Source organism: Penicillium chrysogenum (assembly GCF_028827035.1).
Source record: "Penicillium chrysogenum strain IBT 35668 chromosome Unknown utg000005l_segment0_segment0, whole genome shotgun sequence".
Lineage (NCBI taxonomy): Eukaryota > Fungi > Ascomycota > Eurotiomycetes > Eurotiales > Aspergillaceae > Penicillium > Penicillium chrysogenum.
The window spans coordinates 1,054,681-1,069,507 of NW_026622753.1; the positions used below are offsets into that span (position 1 = coordinate 1,054,681).

Here is a 14,827-nt window from a genome sequence, read left to right on the forward strand (position 1 = left end):
CACACGCCCGGTAAAGGCAATAGCCTGTACCAAGGGCACACGCACGTTGATCTCACAACAAAGCTTCCGAAATTAATTAGGTGTGGGTTGTTGCGCTGGAGAGAGGGCGTTGAAGCTGAGATTCGAATGATGGACTTGATTTTAAATGAAATGGCGCGAGTCGAATCCAGGAGTCAAAGATTAAGTGTTGCTGCTTCAAGGAGTAAACGATAGTCCTAACTAATATCTACGTGTTTGTTTGGGTACATATGTATTCAAGCGGCACCAGTGAACTTGATACGCAGTATCCTTTCTGACTAGAATATCTCTGAACATATTGCATTAACATCGAGTATAGAATGTCCTATAGCAAACTTCTCTAGGCAGGTTTTCAAGGCCTAGTGACATAGTGTATTATTGTAGTGAGTAGACGATCTTAGTGGCGTCGGGAGAAATACAAAGATCGTGAGGAATTTGGAGGCCCGCAAGGGCTTCCAGGCTCAAGTTGACTTTGTGATCTAGGTCGGTTAACATCATAAATGCCGAGTTATTAATGGATGTGAAAGAGGTGAAGGTGAGAGTGAGGCGAGTGTCAAAATGAAGTGAAGTGAGACCGAGGTGAAGGTGAGAGTGAGAGGTGACTCACCGGACATTGATATCCTTGTTTTACAAGCCAGATATTCAGAGTTGTTTCGGAATTTTCACCTCTCTTCCATCTTTCTCATAAAAGTCTAGACTTCCATATCCCAGGCTGAAGCTGATCCTTGAGTGCCTGTCCAGCTGATCTCGTCGTATGAGTCACAGCTCTTGCATCTCCCAGACCCCGGTCCCAATCTTTACAAGATCCTGCTTTTGCAGTCTGATATCAGTCTCTCTAGGACATCCAGGGGATCGTCGGAAAATGTAGTTGAAGGGTATCGTTAGACGGTGTTTAGAGACTGTAACATGATCGCCAGTCTTCTCTATCACACAGGATTGCGTGATGTAAGGGCACCCGGCATTGGAATCCCATTCCCACGTCTGGATTTTGATCATGGGCTTCTGGCGGCTGACTTTGATAGTGATGGCCATATTGGCTTCGCCGCTGGTGGGATCCACCCACATTCTTGCGTCATTGCCCAGCTTCGTTTCGGCTGAAAGGCCAACCTCAACGACTACCGAGGGCCGCTTCGCAATACCACGGGGATACCTAGGGCCCCAGCCCCCATTCGGCTCTTTTATGATTCCGCCGCCGAGGCTAATACTCGTTCCTCCATATCCGTGGATTGCTTCTTTGAGCCCCATAGGTAGCAAAGCTTCCATTAGTGCATCGTAAAATAGACGGGTAACCTCAGAATGCTCTGGCAGAGTCCATTTTAAAGTCAAGATGTGAAGTGTCGGGTTATAGAACTGACGGACACCAACGTTTAGCTTGAGGGAAAAGTCTCTCTGGAACGAGGGCGGATCTATGATGATAACAAAGTACTCTGATATGTTAAGAGAGTTATCAAATAGTCCTGACTGGAGTTGGCGTAACAAGCGATGTAGGCGGTGATATTCGGTGTTGGCAATTTCCTCGAATCGTTCTTTCCCTTCGTAGGTGTATCTGTTTGTGGAAGGAGGCAGGTCGGCCAGGAAGCCTTCCACGTCCCTTCCAGCGCATTGAGATCGAGGCATTGTTTTGAAGTATCTTTGCTTTCCTATGAGGGGAGTATCCAGGAAGGAGCAGATGACTTAGGATGCGAAAAAAAAAGTCTACACAGTTAGGTAGGTAGGTAGCGCCCGATGTGGTTGAGTTACCTCATAATGTGTACATTGGAAGGTACCTAGTATACGTACCGGACTTTCCCGGTTTCCTATTTGAGCTGCCGCTTTTATAAGGGTGCTCAGGTTCAGGCTCACTAAGTAGATGGATGTTAGCACGGGCTCAAAATCTGTGATCATGCTTAGTTTAGTCACATGTAAAATGACTAGATACCTCGTAGCGAATGCCCAGAAAATACAGATATTGACCGCTTCCAGAGTAGGTGGGTGAATTCCCACAGGAGTTTGTTATTCAACGCTACTGAGCAACATCAAGCTACATCGACATCTCATCTCGCATTCTTGCCCGTATGAGTGGCTAGAAGGTGGCAATCTCTTCATAGACAGCCCGCTTAAAGGGAGCTTGCCTATCCTTCTTATTTCTCTTCTTTCATCCATGTCAGACACTTTTGTCGGGTCAGTTAGGAAGGAGGACACCATCTATCGTAATGGGGTGGTCCCCGACAAGAGCTTCCAGATTGATATCAATTTTGCGAAGATGGAGTCTGTTTCGGGGACATCATCCATATTTCATGTCAGCTACTACGGCAAGCCACGGGTCTTGAAAGTGGTATGTACCTTTATTCAGATGCGCGTATTTACATACCTGTGTTCGTTTGTCTGATCGTGGTACGATGCAGTTCCGCAATAAGACAGATCCTGGGCACGCCGACGATCATATTCGAGATTTGGACCGCTCTCGTTGCGAGATCAGAGCATATTGCACTCTTAAACGGTCCAAGCTATGCGATGCTGGTGTCGTGCCAAATTTCTATGGTTTTATGCTCGCTGTCGACCCAGCCAACTGTGCTCATCTCGACGCCTTTCGGCATGACAAAGGTCTTCCACGTCCTTTTGCTTCCTTACACCTCTGCTTGCAAAATATTCCTATTACAGTTAACATAGGTGATGCAGCAACTATCATCGACAACTACCGATCAGACACTGCATTTCACTGTGCGCACTCATGCCAGCTTGCTCCTATTGACAGAGATGTGTGCCCCTGCGGAGTTCCTATCATCCAACACATAGGTCATATGCTAGGGATCAGTTATGACTAGTATTTTATTAAAACCAGAGCAATTTTATAAACTCACATGGAAAACAAATAAGCCTATACCTGGGTACATTAGTATTTCCCACAGGGTAAAAACTGACTGTCGTGATGGTCCCTCAACCTCGTACAATATAGATAGTATGCCGATGTAGGGAACCGTTAACCCGCCACCGCCTCTGATTGGCCCGAATCCAACCTCAAACCGCGACAAGAGAAACCCTCCATTTTCAACCAACACCACAACAGCCAAAAAACCAAATAATACTGTCCCCTCAGCCAAGCGTCGCACCGGATTCCGGAAAAAAGTAACGAACCCCCACATCCACGCCAACACACAGACAGACCAAGCCCCCTCATCTTACTCCGCACGCCGCGCACGCTATCATCTCCACTGGACCCAATAACGCTACGAACGACACGCCACACCGCCAAAAGAGTGTAACACGAATAGCCACCTCCTACGCAGCCCCCAAACCAGCGCCGCAAGCATGGCGGGCGATGAGTACTCCGTCGGCGGCGGCAAGCTCAAGCTGAAGGGGAGTAAAGTCAGCGGAGGGCGGATAGAGAAGAAAAAGAAGAAGAGCACGAAGAAGAAGGACGAGGGAGAAGCGACACAGTCTAAGTCGGAGTCAACGCCGGACATGGAGCGGCCTCAAAGTGAAAAGGATGGGGGTGTTACATCTGGGGAGGATAGAGAGAGGGAGAGGGATGCGCCTGGGAAGACCGAGGCCGAAAAGAGAGCTGAGGAGATTCGGCGGAAACGGGTATGTTTTCTTTCTTTCTTCTTTTTTCCCGTTGTCTTTTGTCGGGCCGGGACATTTCCACTTCGGCTTTGTTGGACAGAGAAACTGACTTTTCGGGACAGTTGCATGAGCGCCTCCAGCGCGAAGGTGTCAAAACTCATAAGGAGCGTGTGGAGGAGTTGAATAAGTACCTGAGTCGGCTGAGTGAACATCATGATATGTATGTTTTTACTCCCTGTGCCTTTGTTCATTGTCTTTGGGCATTGAAAGACATAAGCTGACTTGTTATACAGGCCGAAGATTGGACCGGGCTAAATGGATCCTACGGTGTTCCAAATGGGTCGCATGCGATCAACAATCCTAGTTCAAGAATACCATATCTGTACTTGTACCTAATCTTTCCTGGTCCTGTTCTAACTGTACTAATGGCCGGAAAGCATCCGTGTTTCTGGTTATCTATAAGCCACGGAGGTACTACAGATGTATACTATACGTCCTGCGATAAGAAGGGGCACGAGATTTCGAAGATGTGTATAGTTCATGGCTAAAAATGCCCAGAAGAGCTCCATTCAGCGGTCCCCGAAAAAAAGAAGACATGCCCAAAATGCAACACTGCAACAGTGGCACCAATAGATAGATGATAGATGATAAATACCAAAATGTCAGAAAGATCAAAACATGTCAACACCAAAACAACGCCATGCAAATGAATCCCGCAGACTCATCCCAAATAAACCGTAGCCGTAGCCAAAAACAGAATCCGATCTAGATATAGATCATGAACCAAAAGAAAGACGAAACCCAATTCCGGGAAACCGAGTAGAGAGGAAAAGAGTAAAACGAAACACCGCGCTAAATCCAAGATCACCGCAGAGGCACGCAAGAAAGGGAAGAATCGGGTCGAATCGAACCGAATCGAAGCCAAGCCAAGCAGGGATGGCACCAGGTCGGCCGAGGCGGGCAGATAAGATAGGGGTGAAGGAGGCGAGATGGTCCGAGCCTGCAGAGACTAGGCAGGTTGTCCTCAGGGGATGGCACCATCCGCCCCCCTTTGTCCAGCCGAGAGAATAGCGATGAAACGGCTATTTCTCATTCCGATTGTGGTCTCCTTTCTCATACGCCCTTGACAACGACGGTCCGTTCGCTGTTCAGCTTATCGGCGTTTCGGGCGTGTGATTCTTTCTTGCAGTCTTCCAGTCCGGTGCAGGAGTGGGCTTCTAGCATGCGGTGCTTGGAGCAGAAGTGGCCGGCGCAGAAGCTGCAGTCACCGACGATGCGCTGGGCGGCTTCCTTGCACTCCTTGAAGTTGCAACGGGGCTTGCGGGGAGGCATTGTGGTTGGGTGGTGTGGTAGAGGGTTTGGAGAGAGAGAAAGATATAGAGGTACTTCTGCGGAAGAGAGAAAGAGAAATAGGGAGTAGAAGTAGTAGGCGAGACGCTGAGGTTTGAGATAAGCGCCGGGGGGTCAAGTGCGGAGATGAGCGGGGAAATAGAGAATCCGAGAGTTGGAAGTTGGAAAGTTGTAAAAGGGGGAGGAAGGGAAAGTTGGACCAGCACGACCAACCTATATATAGGGCAAGTCGGAAGACACGGGAGAAAGCCAAAGAAACAGACTTCTAACCAGAGACGGGGGCTGACTCAGTGAGGCGACAGTGACGGAATCAAGAAAGTGGAGATACCAGAATATGGGGCTAAGGCAATTGGGATTTTAGCGGATTTTAGTGGATTTTAGCGGATTTTTAGGGATTTGTAGGATTTAAACGAAATTATTAGAATTAATTGGTTCTGATATTGGAGATTATTAACATGATTCTAGATTATTTACGATATTCGGCCCGGTTAGGTCTAAAGAAACTACTCCCCCTATCTTTGTACTGAGTATACTCTATACTGCCTACCTATATAGTTGAAAGGTTTTTTAAAGAATTTTTTTCCCTTTCTTTCTTCGTGTTTCTTTCAAAAATTTTCTCTTTTTTTGACTTTACCGGATTCCTCTGCATTACCCACGCGGACGTATCACCCAAGCATCTGGTCTCGGGCCCAATGATCGGAATGTTGAATTGCCCGTGCATTCGATTTCACGTGATGATTCAGGAGTCAGGTGTACGATGAAAAACTAATATCTCAACTAACTCCTGGCTATCTTAACTAATTCCTGACTACTCCGTACTAACTAGTTACTAACTAGAGTTGAATTAGACTTGGGAAGAGAACCCAAAAATTATCGCTTCCGTCTCGCGCCACCAAGGTGGCAAGGTGTTCACCCGGACTTCTCCTAATGCGGTACTCCAGGCACTGTCCTTTACTATATCATACAGACATACAGAATACATAGTGCCCAATGGTACAACTCAATCCAATGCAAAATGGCGAAGGAGAAAAAGCCCATGCAAGTGGACGAAAGGAGCTATGACCTCTGCAGCGAGTGAACTGTCTGCGAGCCAAATCGACGAGTCGCCTGAGCCAAGGCCGCCTAAGCGCAACGGATGATCCGCGTGGAGCTATTGCATCGGTAACAGCATATGCAGGACTGCAGACTCCGTACGCAGTACAGAGTATGGAGGATGACTTTTGTACTATACATTTCCCGGGTTAGGCCTGAAGTGAGGGCCGATCCCGCTACCCAATTTCACCGACTCTCTCCACATCTCTATGTAATATGTACACCACTCCGTATCTGCTCACGGATCCCTCGTAGACATACGCTAAACGGTACAAATCAGAATCATACCACGTTGACACGCTCTACACGGGCTACGTGTTCGTGGTCAATTTTAAATAGCGACTAGCGTGGATTGGTTTCGTGATATGTCCACTGGTAAGGTTTGAGAATGGGGAGAGACAAAAGGGCGAAAAAGCGAAAAGAAAAGCGAAATGTAAATGTGAATAAAAACCCATGGACGCCGGCACAGACGCCGATGATGCGCTCAAACCCCCTTGCCCTGCCCAAATAGCAAAAAGGAAAAAAAAGAAAAGAAAAGAAGGGTTAGAAATGAAATCTCCGAATGTCAAATCATACCCCGAGCTCGTTTGCCTTACCGGCATCTGGGTCCAAGTAGTCCTCTCGCTCAGCTGCCTCGTACTCGCCGATCAGATCCATCACAACCGCCCGTGCCTCGTCAAATTCGCCAAGTCCGTCAGCAAATGGTGCCTCCTTCTTGTATGAATCTAAGAAGGCATTGCGCTTGCGGAGCATGTCGTAGTGTTTCACAATGCGCTTGAAGAGTGTCGCGACGGAGGTATGGTTCGCCAGCATCAGCCCGCTGACACGGTGCCCGGTTTCCTCAATATACGGGGACTTCTTCGTGAGAGCAACCTGGATACTGGCAGGGCCCCAGGGGATGAAAGAAGCGAGGCGACGCTCTCGGATGCGCAGCAATGACTTGTGCACGTCGGTGGGGTCGGCTTCGCCCTGGATGATGTTGAGGATACTGATGTAGCAGCTAGACTTGCTGGGGTTGACGGAGACCATGCGGTTCTTGGGCTGTAGAAGGCGACGCATAACGTCTAGTACGGTCGTCTTTCGCACCGTCCTGGCTTGCTCGATGTTGGCGCCCGTGAAGGGCGTGTATGATGTGAGGAGGAAGTGGCTGCGTGGCGTGGGGATGAGCGAGGCGATGATCCCAGCCAGGTCGTTGTGCATGTATCCAGGGTATCGTAGCGTTGTTGTAGATGCAGACATCACAGTTGACACAAGCTGGTTGGTTTGGTGGAACGAGGGCTCTTGAATGTGGAGCCGATCAGCGACAATTCGTGACAGAGCACCATTGTCCAGGACGACCACGGAGTCGGCATCTTGGGTCAATCGCCGCATGGCAAGCAAGCTGTTGTAAGGGTTGACGACGACATCGGACTGCGTGTCGGGGAAGACGGAGTAGGTTTGGATGAGCTTCTTCGGGAATCGATCGTTCATGCGTTCTAGGATGAAACTTCCCAGTCCAGAGCCTGTTCCTCCTGCGATCGAATGTAGCAGCATGAAGCCCTCTAGTGAGTCACTTCCGTCTGCTTCGCGGTCAATCATATCAAAAATCTCCTCTTGCACGCCCTCGCCCGCAGCATATCCGGTACCCCAATTGTTTCCAGCTCCGATACCTTGTTGTCCGATGAAGAAGTTCTCGGGGTTGTAGATATTCTTGTAGGGGCCAGTCTGGATGGCATTGAGGACCTGAAGACAATGTGTGCGTTAATCATCGTGTGTCGCTGTGCTATATAGGTGAAGGATAGCATACCCTGGGCTCTAAGTCGAGAAGAATCGCTCGAGGGATGTACCTGGTGTCGTCACTCTGTCCACGTCTGTTAGCCAGTGTTCTCGTCATGCCACCAAAGTGGTGATGGGCTATTCCAAGGTTCCTGTACGCACCTGGTAGAAGAAAACATCCTTGCGATCACCAGCCGCTCCGTCAGTCGCATGCTCTTCCAAGTTTCCGTCTGCGCTGATCCCGTGCTCCTGGCACAGCTGCTGCCAGAACTGACTGCCAACTAGATAGAACAAATGTTAGCCAACCTGAACTTACATTTTCTCGTGCTTCATTCAAGAGAATAAGAGCAGGGTCTCGTGGAATGGACCGCGGAGTTGAGCCACATACCGTTGTTGCCGCACTGGCCGGCTTGGATTGTGATGATTTCTCTGCAATTTCCACCAATATTAGCATCGATATCCAAACTATATTGAGCACCATCAATTATAATTGAGTCGGAAGAATCAACAAACCTTGGCATCTTTCCTTCGCGGAAGTCGAGTGTTGCTTCTCGTTAACGCGTATCGCGTTCACGCGGGGAACTTTTTGGCCTATATTGCTGCCTCAGGCAGAAGCTATTACCACCTCATGTGTTGGACATCAACATTTTAACGGCCTGTAAAATAGATCTATGCGAGAATGAGGGCGGGCTAAAATTGAGATTTAAATGCTTTCCAGGTTGGCAAGCTATGTTGAAATTTTGGTATATCATCTCCAATTTAATTCACTAACCACCACTCTGGACCACTATATCACTCAGAACCCTGCCTTCAACGCCGTGATGAGGTTTCCAGCACCGGCAACTACCCCGTCTACAATGCGTACACGTTGGCCTTCTGGGTGTCCATATTCCTGAATACAGCCCTCCCGTACCGCTTCCTCCATGCCAGCCATACCTGCGCAGCCCAGACAGACAACCTTAACACGAGATTCCGAGTTGCGAAGCAGGTTACGGGTAGCGTCGATAATCCGCCGTCTCACTTCCTCTGGTTCTGTGGTGTGCAGTTCAACTGCTGTCAGGCCGGTGGTCTCGACTCCCGCAAAGTGCATAGAGCTCCCGTCCTCATAATCGTAACCCAGCGCTCCTTGGACCGCATTGGTGAGCTCCTCCTTCCATGCAGAGCCAGTGGTCACAATACCAAAGCTGCCCTTCTCTTGGTACTTGAGTAGCCTCTCTGTTGGATCGATCGGATCTTGCAATGCGAAACCACTAACCAAGGAGAGCGCAGCGGTGATGGATGCTTCAAAGATTCCAGTGACATATTTGTTTCTCGTTGAGCTCGATTCTTCGCTTGCCCTGATGTCCTCCCTTAGTCTGCCGACGAATGGATGCGCGGAGTAGCACGCTACAAGAAACGCGTCGTAATGGCCGATAAAGTCACGTACGGGCCAGCAATTCAATGCCGAATTGCACGATTCTTTGGCATTGTTGATGCTGGCAATTGGTTCAATCTCGACTCCGTCGACTTCCACGGTGGAGTCTGGAGCAGTGAAGTACTCGAAGTGTACATCTTGGTAGTTCATGCTGGCCAATATGGGCTTCAGGGCTTCAGTCATGTGCGTTGAGGTATTGGGGTTGATGATCAATATGCTATAGTCCCGTTCGCCTTTCCTCGGATCCAGCTGAACAATTTCGTTCGCGTCATATCGTGGCTCAAGAGCGGAACTCATCTTTCGAAGAATGAGTGAATTGAATAGCCTGACAGGAAGGACAGCTCTTTGCTCTTCGGGAAGAAATGAATACCCGCGGAGACTGCGATGAGCTCCGTTATCTGTTATCGGGATCCTCCGCAACCCCACCATATATCTCTTAAGAGCTTGGCGGACCACTTCTTCAAGAGGTGAAAGGCTATATGGCTTCGGATATTAATTACGGAAGGAGACAATGTTCTTTTTCTCTTAGTCTATCCTTGCAAGGTTCTTAGAATAAATCGTTTCAAGGTTATCAGTCGACTATGGCTTACAAATTCATTGTACCCCTCGGGCTAGAGTCTAATATACGAGAACCACTCCACCCAGCAGCCCCGCCGTCCTCGCACGCCATCTTACCTTCAACACCTCACATACACGGAACAAATCTCAATTCACATCATGCCCCTGATCGCACAGAACCCCCAGCCCAGAGTTATTCTCGGGTTGATGACCTTTGGCCCAACCGAGTCCAAGGGTGCCCGGATCACCTCACTGGACGAGTTCAACAAATGCCTTGATTACTTCCAGCAGCAAGGGTTCAACGAAGTTGATACTGCCCGTATTTACATCGACGGAGAACAGGAAGCATTCACAGCCAAGGCGAACTGGAAGTCGCGTGGACTAACTCTGGCCACAAAATGGTACCCCCATCAGCCCGGCTTTCACAAGCCGGAGGTCGTCCGTGAGAAATTAGAGCTTTCCCTGAAGGAGCTACAGACCGACACAGTCGATATCTTTTATCTGCATGCAGCAGACCGCGCCACTCCCTTCGCTGAAACTCTCGAGGCTGTTAACCAGCTCCACAAGGAGGGCAAGTTCGTACAGCTCGGTCTGAGCAATTTTACAGCCTTTGAAGTGGCCGAGATTTGCATCCTCTGTGCTGAGAGGGGATGGGTCCGTCCTACCATTTACCAGGCCATGTATAACGCGATTAGTATGTAGTGTTCTTTCTCTTGCATTCCATATCTAAGGTCGGGGCCACCGAGCTAACATGATCGATAGCACGCAACATCGAGACTGAACTTGTTCCCGCCTGTCACCGGTACGGTCTCGATATAGTCATCTACAACCCACTGGCCGGTGGTCTTTTCTCGGGAAAATACAAATCCCAAGATATCCCCGCGGAAGGCAGATACAGTGACTCGAGCTCTACCGGACCCAACTATCGCAAACGTTACTTCAGAGATGCCACCTTTGAAGCTCTGAGTATCATTGAGCCTGTCGTAGAGAAACATGGTCTCACACTTCTAGAGACGGCTCTGCGCTGGGTCCGCCATCACTCTGCTCTGAGAATGGATAATGGCGGTCGTGACGGAGTTTTGGTGGGAGTTAGTAGCTTCGCACAGCTTGAGACTAACCTTGCCGATCTCCAGAAGGGACCGCTCCCCGAAGAGGTTGTGCAGGCCTTGGACCAGGCTTGGCTGGTCGCCAAGTCCAACTCTCCCAATTACTGGCATCTGGATCTCAAGTATACTTACGATACTCAGAAGGCGGTGTTTGGGCCTAAGGAGTGAGGTACAGGGGCATGTTAAGGGTTGTCCATCAGATTTGATACATACATAAAAGCTAGCTAGTGAAAACCAATGGCAATCCGAGGAATCCTGATGGTATCTAATACGTCCACAATATTTCTATCATGCTCTGGAGCCCACGTCTTCTGACACTAATTTCAGTACTCCGGGGGCCATTTCCTGCTCCTAAAATAGCCGAATGACGTAATTACACACGCTAACCCGAGTTTGGGATAGTGTGCGCATAATGTGAATCACGTGATGTAGTCACAGGGGTCCACAAGTGGATAATGGCACCTGAAGGCGGTCATTCTGTCACGCCTCATTGGATTTCCGATCGTCTTCGACCTGAATGTTTCTATTTGATACATTCTGCTCTTTTATTCACATCTGATACAATAATCGTTCCTCAGCGGATTCAACCTACCGTTCGAGCTACAACTACATCCGATCGGTGCCGAGTCGCATGTATTCCGTGGGCGCCTGCGCAGCATCTATTTAACACGTGGGAATAGGCTTATGGGTAGCCTTTTCCGGGGAAATCAATTCTAGCCACGTTATCTGCATCAACTTGATGGGTGACCATTCGATAGTCCACGCCTTGGCTCCTCATCCCCATTTCTCCCACAATTGCAGTAAATCGGACAAGAACACCCCTGACGGCGGTATTCATGTCGAGGTAGTTAAATCCGACTAGCACCTTCCCTCATCAACGCCGTTGTGGCTTCGCATAGTATTGAGCTCTCAGAGCCGCGGGTTATCTCACGCCCAGACGCGGTCCACGACTTCGACTCTGACGACGAAATGGCTTCCAATCGCCCCCCCATTACACCGACCAACAGACGGCCGCTCGCAACAACCCCTCCTTAAGGGTGACCACCATCGCCGGTCCCGTTCCCACTCGAGCTTCGTGGATGCCGACGCGGAAGGCCAGTCCATGCTGCATGGAACCAGGAGGCCAACAATCCGGAGTAGAAGTCCGGAACACGACGCTGCCCGAGCAACCCGCAAGAAATACTTGGTTGCATCTGGATTCCTCTTACTCAGTTTGGTCAGCTTCGTGGTCCAAACCGAAACCGCTTCATACATTCAAAATGAATTGGGCTGGAAGAAGCCGTATTGCATGCTGTAAGTCCGAGCGCAAAGACGCCAGCGACATGCCCATGCGAAACCTGTTTCCCGGAATGTAAACGCTTACCGTCTCCTCTCCCTATGCAGCTATATGACCCACGGTTCATGGTCCTTCCTCTGGCTAGTCCAGCTAGGTATCCTTCGGTTACAGAAGCGGAAGCTCACCTGGGATGCTTTCTGGCGGCGCCACGTCTTTTTCCTTCGCACCACTGCGCAGATGGTAGAGTCCCAGGAGGTGCACCTGACCGCTCGCGCATCCAATCGATCTCCAGTCCGCTACATGTTGACGACCACCGCCTTTGTGACTACTGCTCTCACAGTCGCCGGAGGATCATGGTATGTGGCAGTCAACATGACCACTCCCAGCGATCTGACAGCAATCTACAACTGCTCGGCTTTCTTCGCATATGCCTTTTCGATTCCGCTATTGAACGAGAAACTGCGGGTTGACAAGGTCTTCTCCGTGGCCGTAGCTACCATCGGCGTTATGGTCGTTGCCTATGGGGATGGGGCCAATAAGAAGACCTCGAAGGGAGGCACGCCTGACAGCGGGGCGCAGAACAGATTGCTCGGGAACATCGTTATCGGCGTTGGAAGTATTCTCTATGGGCTTTACGAGGTGCTCTATAAACGCTTTGCTTGTCCTCCGGAAGGTACCAGCCCTGGCCGGGGTACGATCTTTGCCAATACTTTTGGCAGTCTAATCGGGGTCTTCACCCTGTTAGTACTATGGATACCATTGCCATTTTTGCACTGGATAGGGTGGGAGACATTTGAATGGCCGACTGGCGAGGCAGGATGGATGCTGCTCATTTCCGTGGGTGCCAATGCTAGTAAGTACCAATCCCAGCGTCTCAGCACAGAGGCAGAGGCTAACATCAAGATAGCATTCTCGGGCTCTTTCCTTGTGCTTATTTCCCTCACATCGCCCGTTCTATCATCAGTGGCCGCTCTCCTTACCATTTTCCTTGTCGCTCTGGTGGACTGGTTCCGAACTGGAGACTCGCTATCTATGGCCTCTATTATTGGAGGCATCTTGATCACGGTGGCATTTTTCATGCTGAGCTTCAGCACATATAGAGAGATGAATGAGGAGCGGAGGAAGCATCTAGAAAGCGATGAGCTTGAGTCTGACAGTGATGCATAGGTGCATTGGGGGGTTTTCTTTTTCTTTTTTTTCCTTTTTTTTTTTGCACTGGTTTACATAACTACACCATTTGAATTAGTGGCCAGACTATCTGACGTATAAAACTTCCTTTTTTCTCCCACATGCTATGCTTGCTCAAGACGATAGTAAGATCCATATACGCGAGTCAAAAAAACACATATGAGGTCTGTGCATATGAGTCCATTTGGGGAACTTTGGCTCGATTGGGTTGCCCCAGATTATGGGAGTTCCATGGTTCAGCCGTCAATTTATCGTGGATGAACCGGTCCCTCTCGACCAAAAGTCTACCTGTGACATCATGAGATTTTATTTTTTACTCTTTCGATTCGGGTATGTCCGAGTGGGCGCTTCTTTTGATTCGGGTCCGAGTGAGCTTTTCCTTCCATGGAACCTCGGAAGTCAGATGGGTTTCCCGTGGATATCGGCATCCCGCATATCCGGAACTTTGGAGATTAATACAATGTTGTACTCTCGCACATAAGTATACGACATACATGTACGGATGTACAATGTACACTGTGCGTTAATTTCTTTCGAAGGTTTTGACTTGGCAATTGCAGTATGGCGAATCAGATCCACTGCGCAAATTAACCTTCAATGATCACTATCCCAGTGCATTGTACAGTGTACATATCGGGTTAGAGTTTTGACTTGAATGATGTATCAAATAGTACATATGGGTAGAGAAGAACGGTGAGAACAAGCGCGAACAACTCGACAGATCGACTTTTAAAGGCGTGGTACAACGCATATGCAGGCAATATCCAGATTCAAAGCCAGGATCTGCCGCTGCCCCCCAATTGATTTCATGACGATCAACCCCCAAGACCCAAGCCCTCAAACCCACGTCAAAGCCGCCATTGTTATTGGGTCAAACAAAGAAACCGGTCCACCGAACGCTAGGGGTGAAATAATGTCTCACAGCGCTAGGAGCGTCCGTTTGCCTTGGAGGTATCTTTCACCCCCTGCCAAATGGCCAAATGGCGCTAAGAAATGTCTGGCGCCACTATTTATATCCGATCTGACTCCGCAGCCAAGACAAGCAATGAGAAGATCAAGTCGGTTTCAACTCTGACAATCTCCAGATATCCACATAAGAAATGTGACTTTGGCAAGCCATGAGAATTCATGTTCACACATTCTTCCAAGGCCCTTGGCTCGGCAATAAACACCTCTCCCCGACATGGATCTCATCCCCTTGACTTGCAGGCCCCCAGCGTGGCGCACGCTATCCCTCCGGGACCCACCAAGTCAAGCGAGATTTGGATGGTCATTCAAGTCAATGATTGGCAGTGATGATACCCGCTTTTTTCTCCGGATGTGCCTCCCTGTTGATTGGTGCCTTGAGGACCCCAGGATTGAAATAGGTGCCCTTTTTACAGGCTGTACAAGGTACGGTGGATGCAAGTATGAACCACTTTTGATGGGGCCTTAGGAACCATAACCTTGGAAGTAAATACGGATACTTCGTATTATGGTGGCAACCAAGTCATGACGTCCTCTACTTGGAAGTAGGATTGTTCAACA

At 49.2% G+C, this 14,827-nt stretch overlaps 8 protein-coding genes across 8 annotated transcripts; 4 read left to right on the plus strand and 4 right to left on the minus strand.

Moving 5' to 3' along the window:
* Positions 1 to 777: 777 nt before the first annotated feature.
* Positions 778 to 1,635, minus strand: N7489_008796 (uncharacterized protein; the record flags this gene model as incomplete). The annotated part of the gene is made up of 1 exon (XM_056714546.1): positions 778 to 1,635. The coding sequence occupies one exon, from the start codon at positions 1,633 to 1,635 to the stop codon at positions 778 to 780; it is 858 nt and encodes a 285-aa protein (XP_056562168.1).
* Positions 1,636 to 2,158: 523 nt separating this feature from the next.
* N7489_008797 (uncharacterized protein) lies at positions 2,159 to 2,793 on the plus strand (the record flags this gene model as incomplete). The annotated part of the gene is made up of 3 exons (XM_056714547.1): positions 2,159 to 2,332; positions 2,419 to 2,610; positions 2,668 to 2,793. The coding sequence occupies 3 exons, from the start codon at positions 2,159 to 2,161 to the stop codon at positions 2,791 to 2,793; spliced, it is 492 nt and encodes a 163-aa protein (XP_056562169.1).
* A 513-nt stretch (positions 2,794 to 3,306) lies between these two features.
* N7489_008798 (DUF1754 domain-containing protein) lies at positions 3,307 to 3,876 on the plus strand (the record flags this gene model as incomplete). The annotated part of the gene is made up of 3 exons (XM_056714548.1): positions 3,307 to 3,582; positions 3,684 to 3,781; positions 3,855 to 3,876. 3 exons carry the CDS (start codon positions 3,307 to 3,309, stop codon positions 3,874 to 3,876), a joined length of 396 nt encoding a protein of 131 aa, XP_056562170.1.
* A 798-nt stretch (positions 3,877 to 4,674) lies between these two features.
* N7489_008799 (uncharacterized protein) lies at positions 4,675 to 4,893 on the minus strand (the record flags this gene model as incomplete). Its single annotated transcript, XM_056714549.1, has 1 exon — positions 4,675 to 4,893. The coding sequence occupies one exon, from the start codon at positions 4,891 to 4,893 to the stop codon at positions 4,675 to 4,677; it is 219 nt and encodes a 72-aa protein (XP_056562171.1).
* Positions 4,894 to 5,645: 752 nt separating this feature from the next.
* N7489_008800 (uncharacterized protein) lies at positions 5,646 to 6,050 on the plus strand (the record flags this gene model as incomplete). Its single annotated transcript, XM_056714550.1, has 2 exons — positions 5,646 to 5,663; positions 5,760 to 6,050. The coding sequence occupies 2 exons, from the start codon at positions 5,646 to 5,648 to the stop codon at positions 6,048 to 6,050; spliced, it is 309 nt and encodes a 102-aa protein (XP_056562172.1).
* Positions 6,051 to 6,573: 523 nt separating this feature from the next.
* Positions 6,574 to 8,279, minus strand: N7489_008801 (gamma-tubulin mipA; the record flags this gene model as incomplete). The annotated part of the gene is made up of 5 exons (XM_056714551.1): positions 6,574 to 7,725; positions 7,790 to 7,843; positions 7,921 to 8,039; positions 8,147 to 8,223; positions 8,272 to 8,279. The coding sequence occupies 5 exons, from the start codon at positions 8,277 to 8,279 to the stop codon at positions 6,574 to 6,576; spliced, it is 1,410 nt and encodes a 469-aa protein (XP_056562173.1).
* Positions 8,280 to 8,554: 275 nt separating this feature from the next.
* Positions 8,555 to 9,469, minus strand: N7489_008802 (aspartate/glutamate racemase family protein; the record flags this gene model as incomplete). Its single annotated transcript, XM_056714552.1, has 1 exon — positions 8,555 to 9,469. One exon carries the CDS (start codon positions 9,467 to 9,469, stop codon positions 8,555 to 8,557), a length of 915 nt encoding a protein of 304 aa, XP_056562174.1.
* A 420-nt stretch (positions 9,470 to 9,889) lies between these two features.
* On the plus strand, positions 9,890 to 13,279 carry N7489_008803 (Drug/metabolite transporter; the record flags this gene model as incomplete). Its single annotated transcript, XM_056714553.1, has 4 exons — positions 9,890 to 10,424; positions 10,493 to 11,000; positions 11,752 to 12,129; positions 12,220 to 13,279. 4 exons carry the CDS (start codon positions 9,890 to 9,892, stop codon positions 13,277 to 13,279), a joined length of 2,481 nt encoding a protein of 826 aa, XP_056562175.1.
* Between the last annotated feature and the right edge of the window lie 1,548 nt (positions 13,280 to 14,827).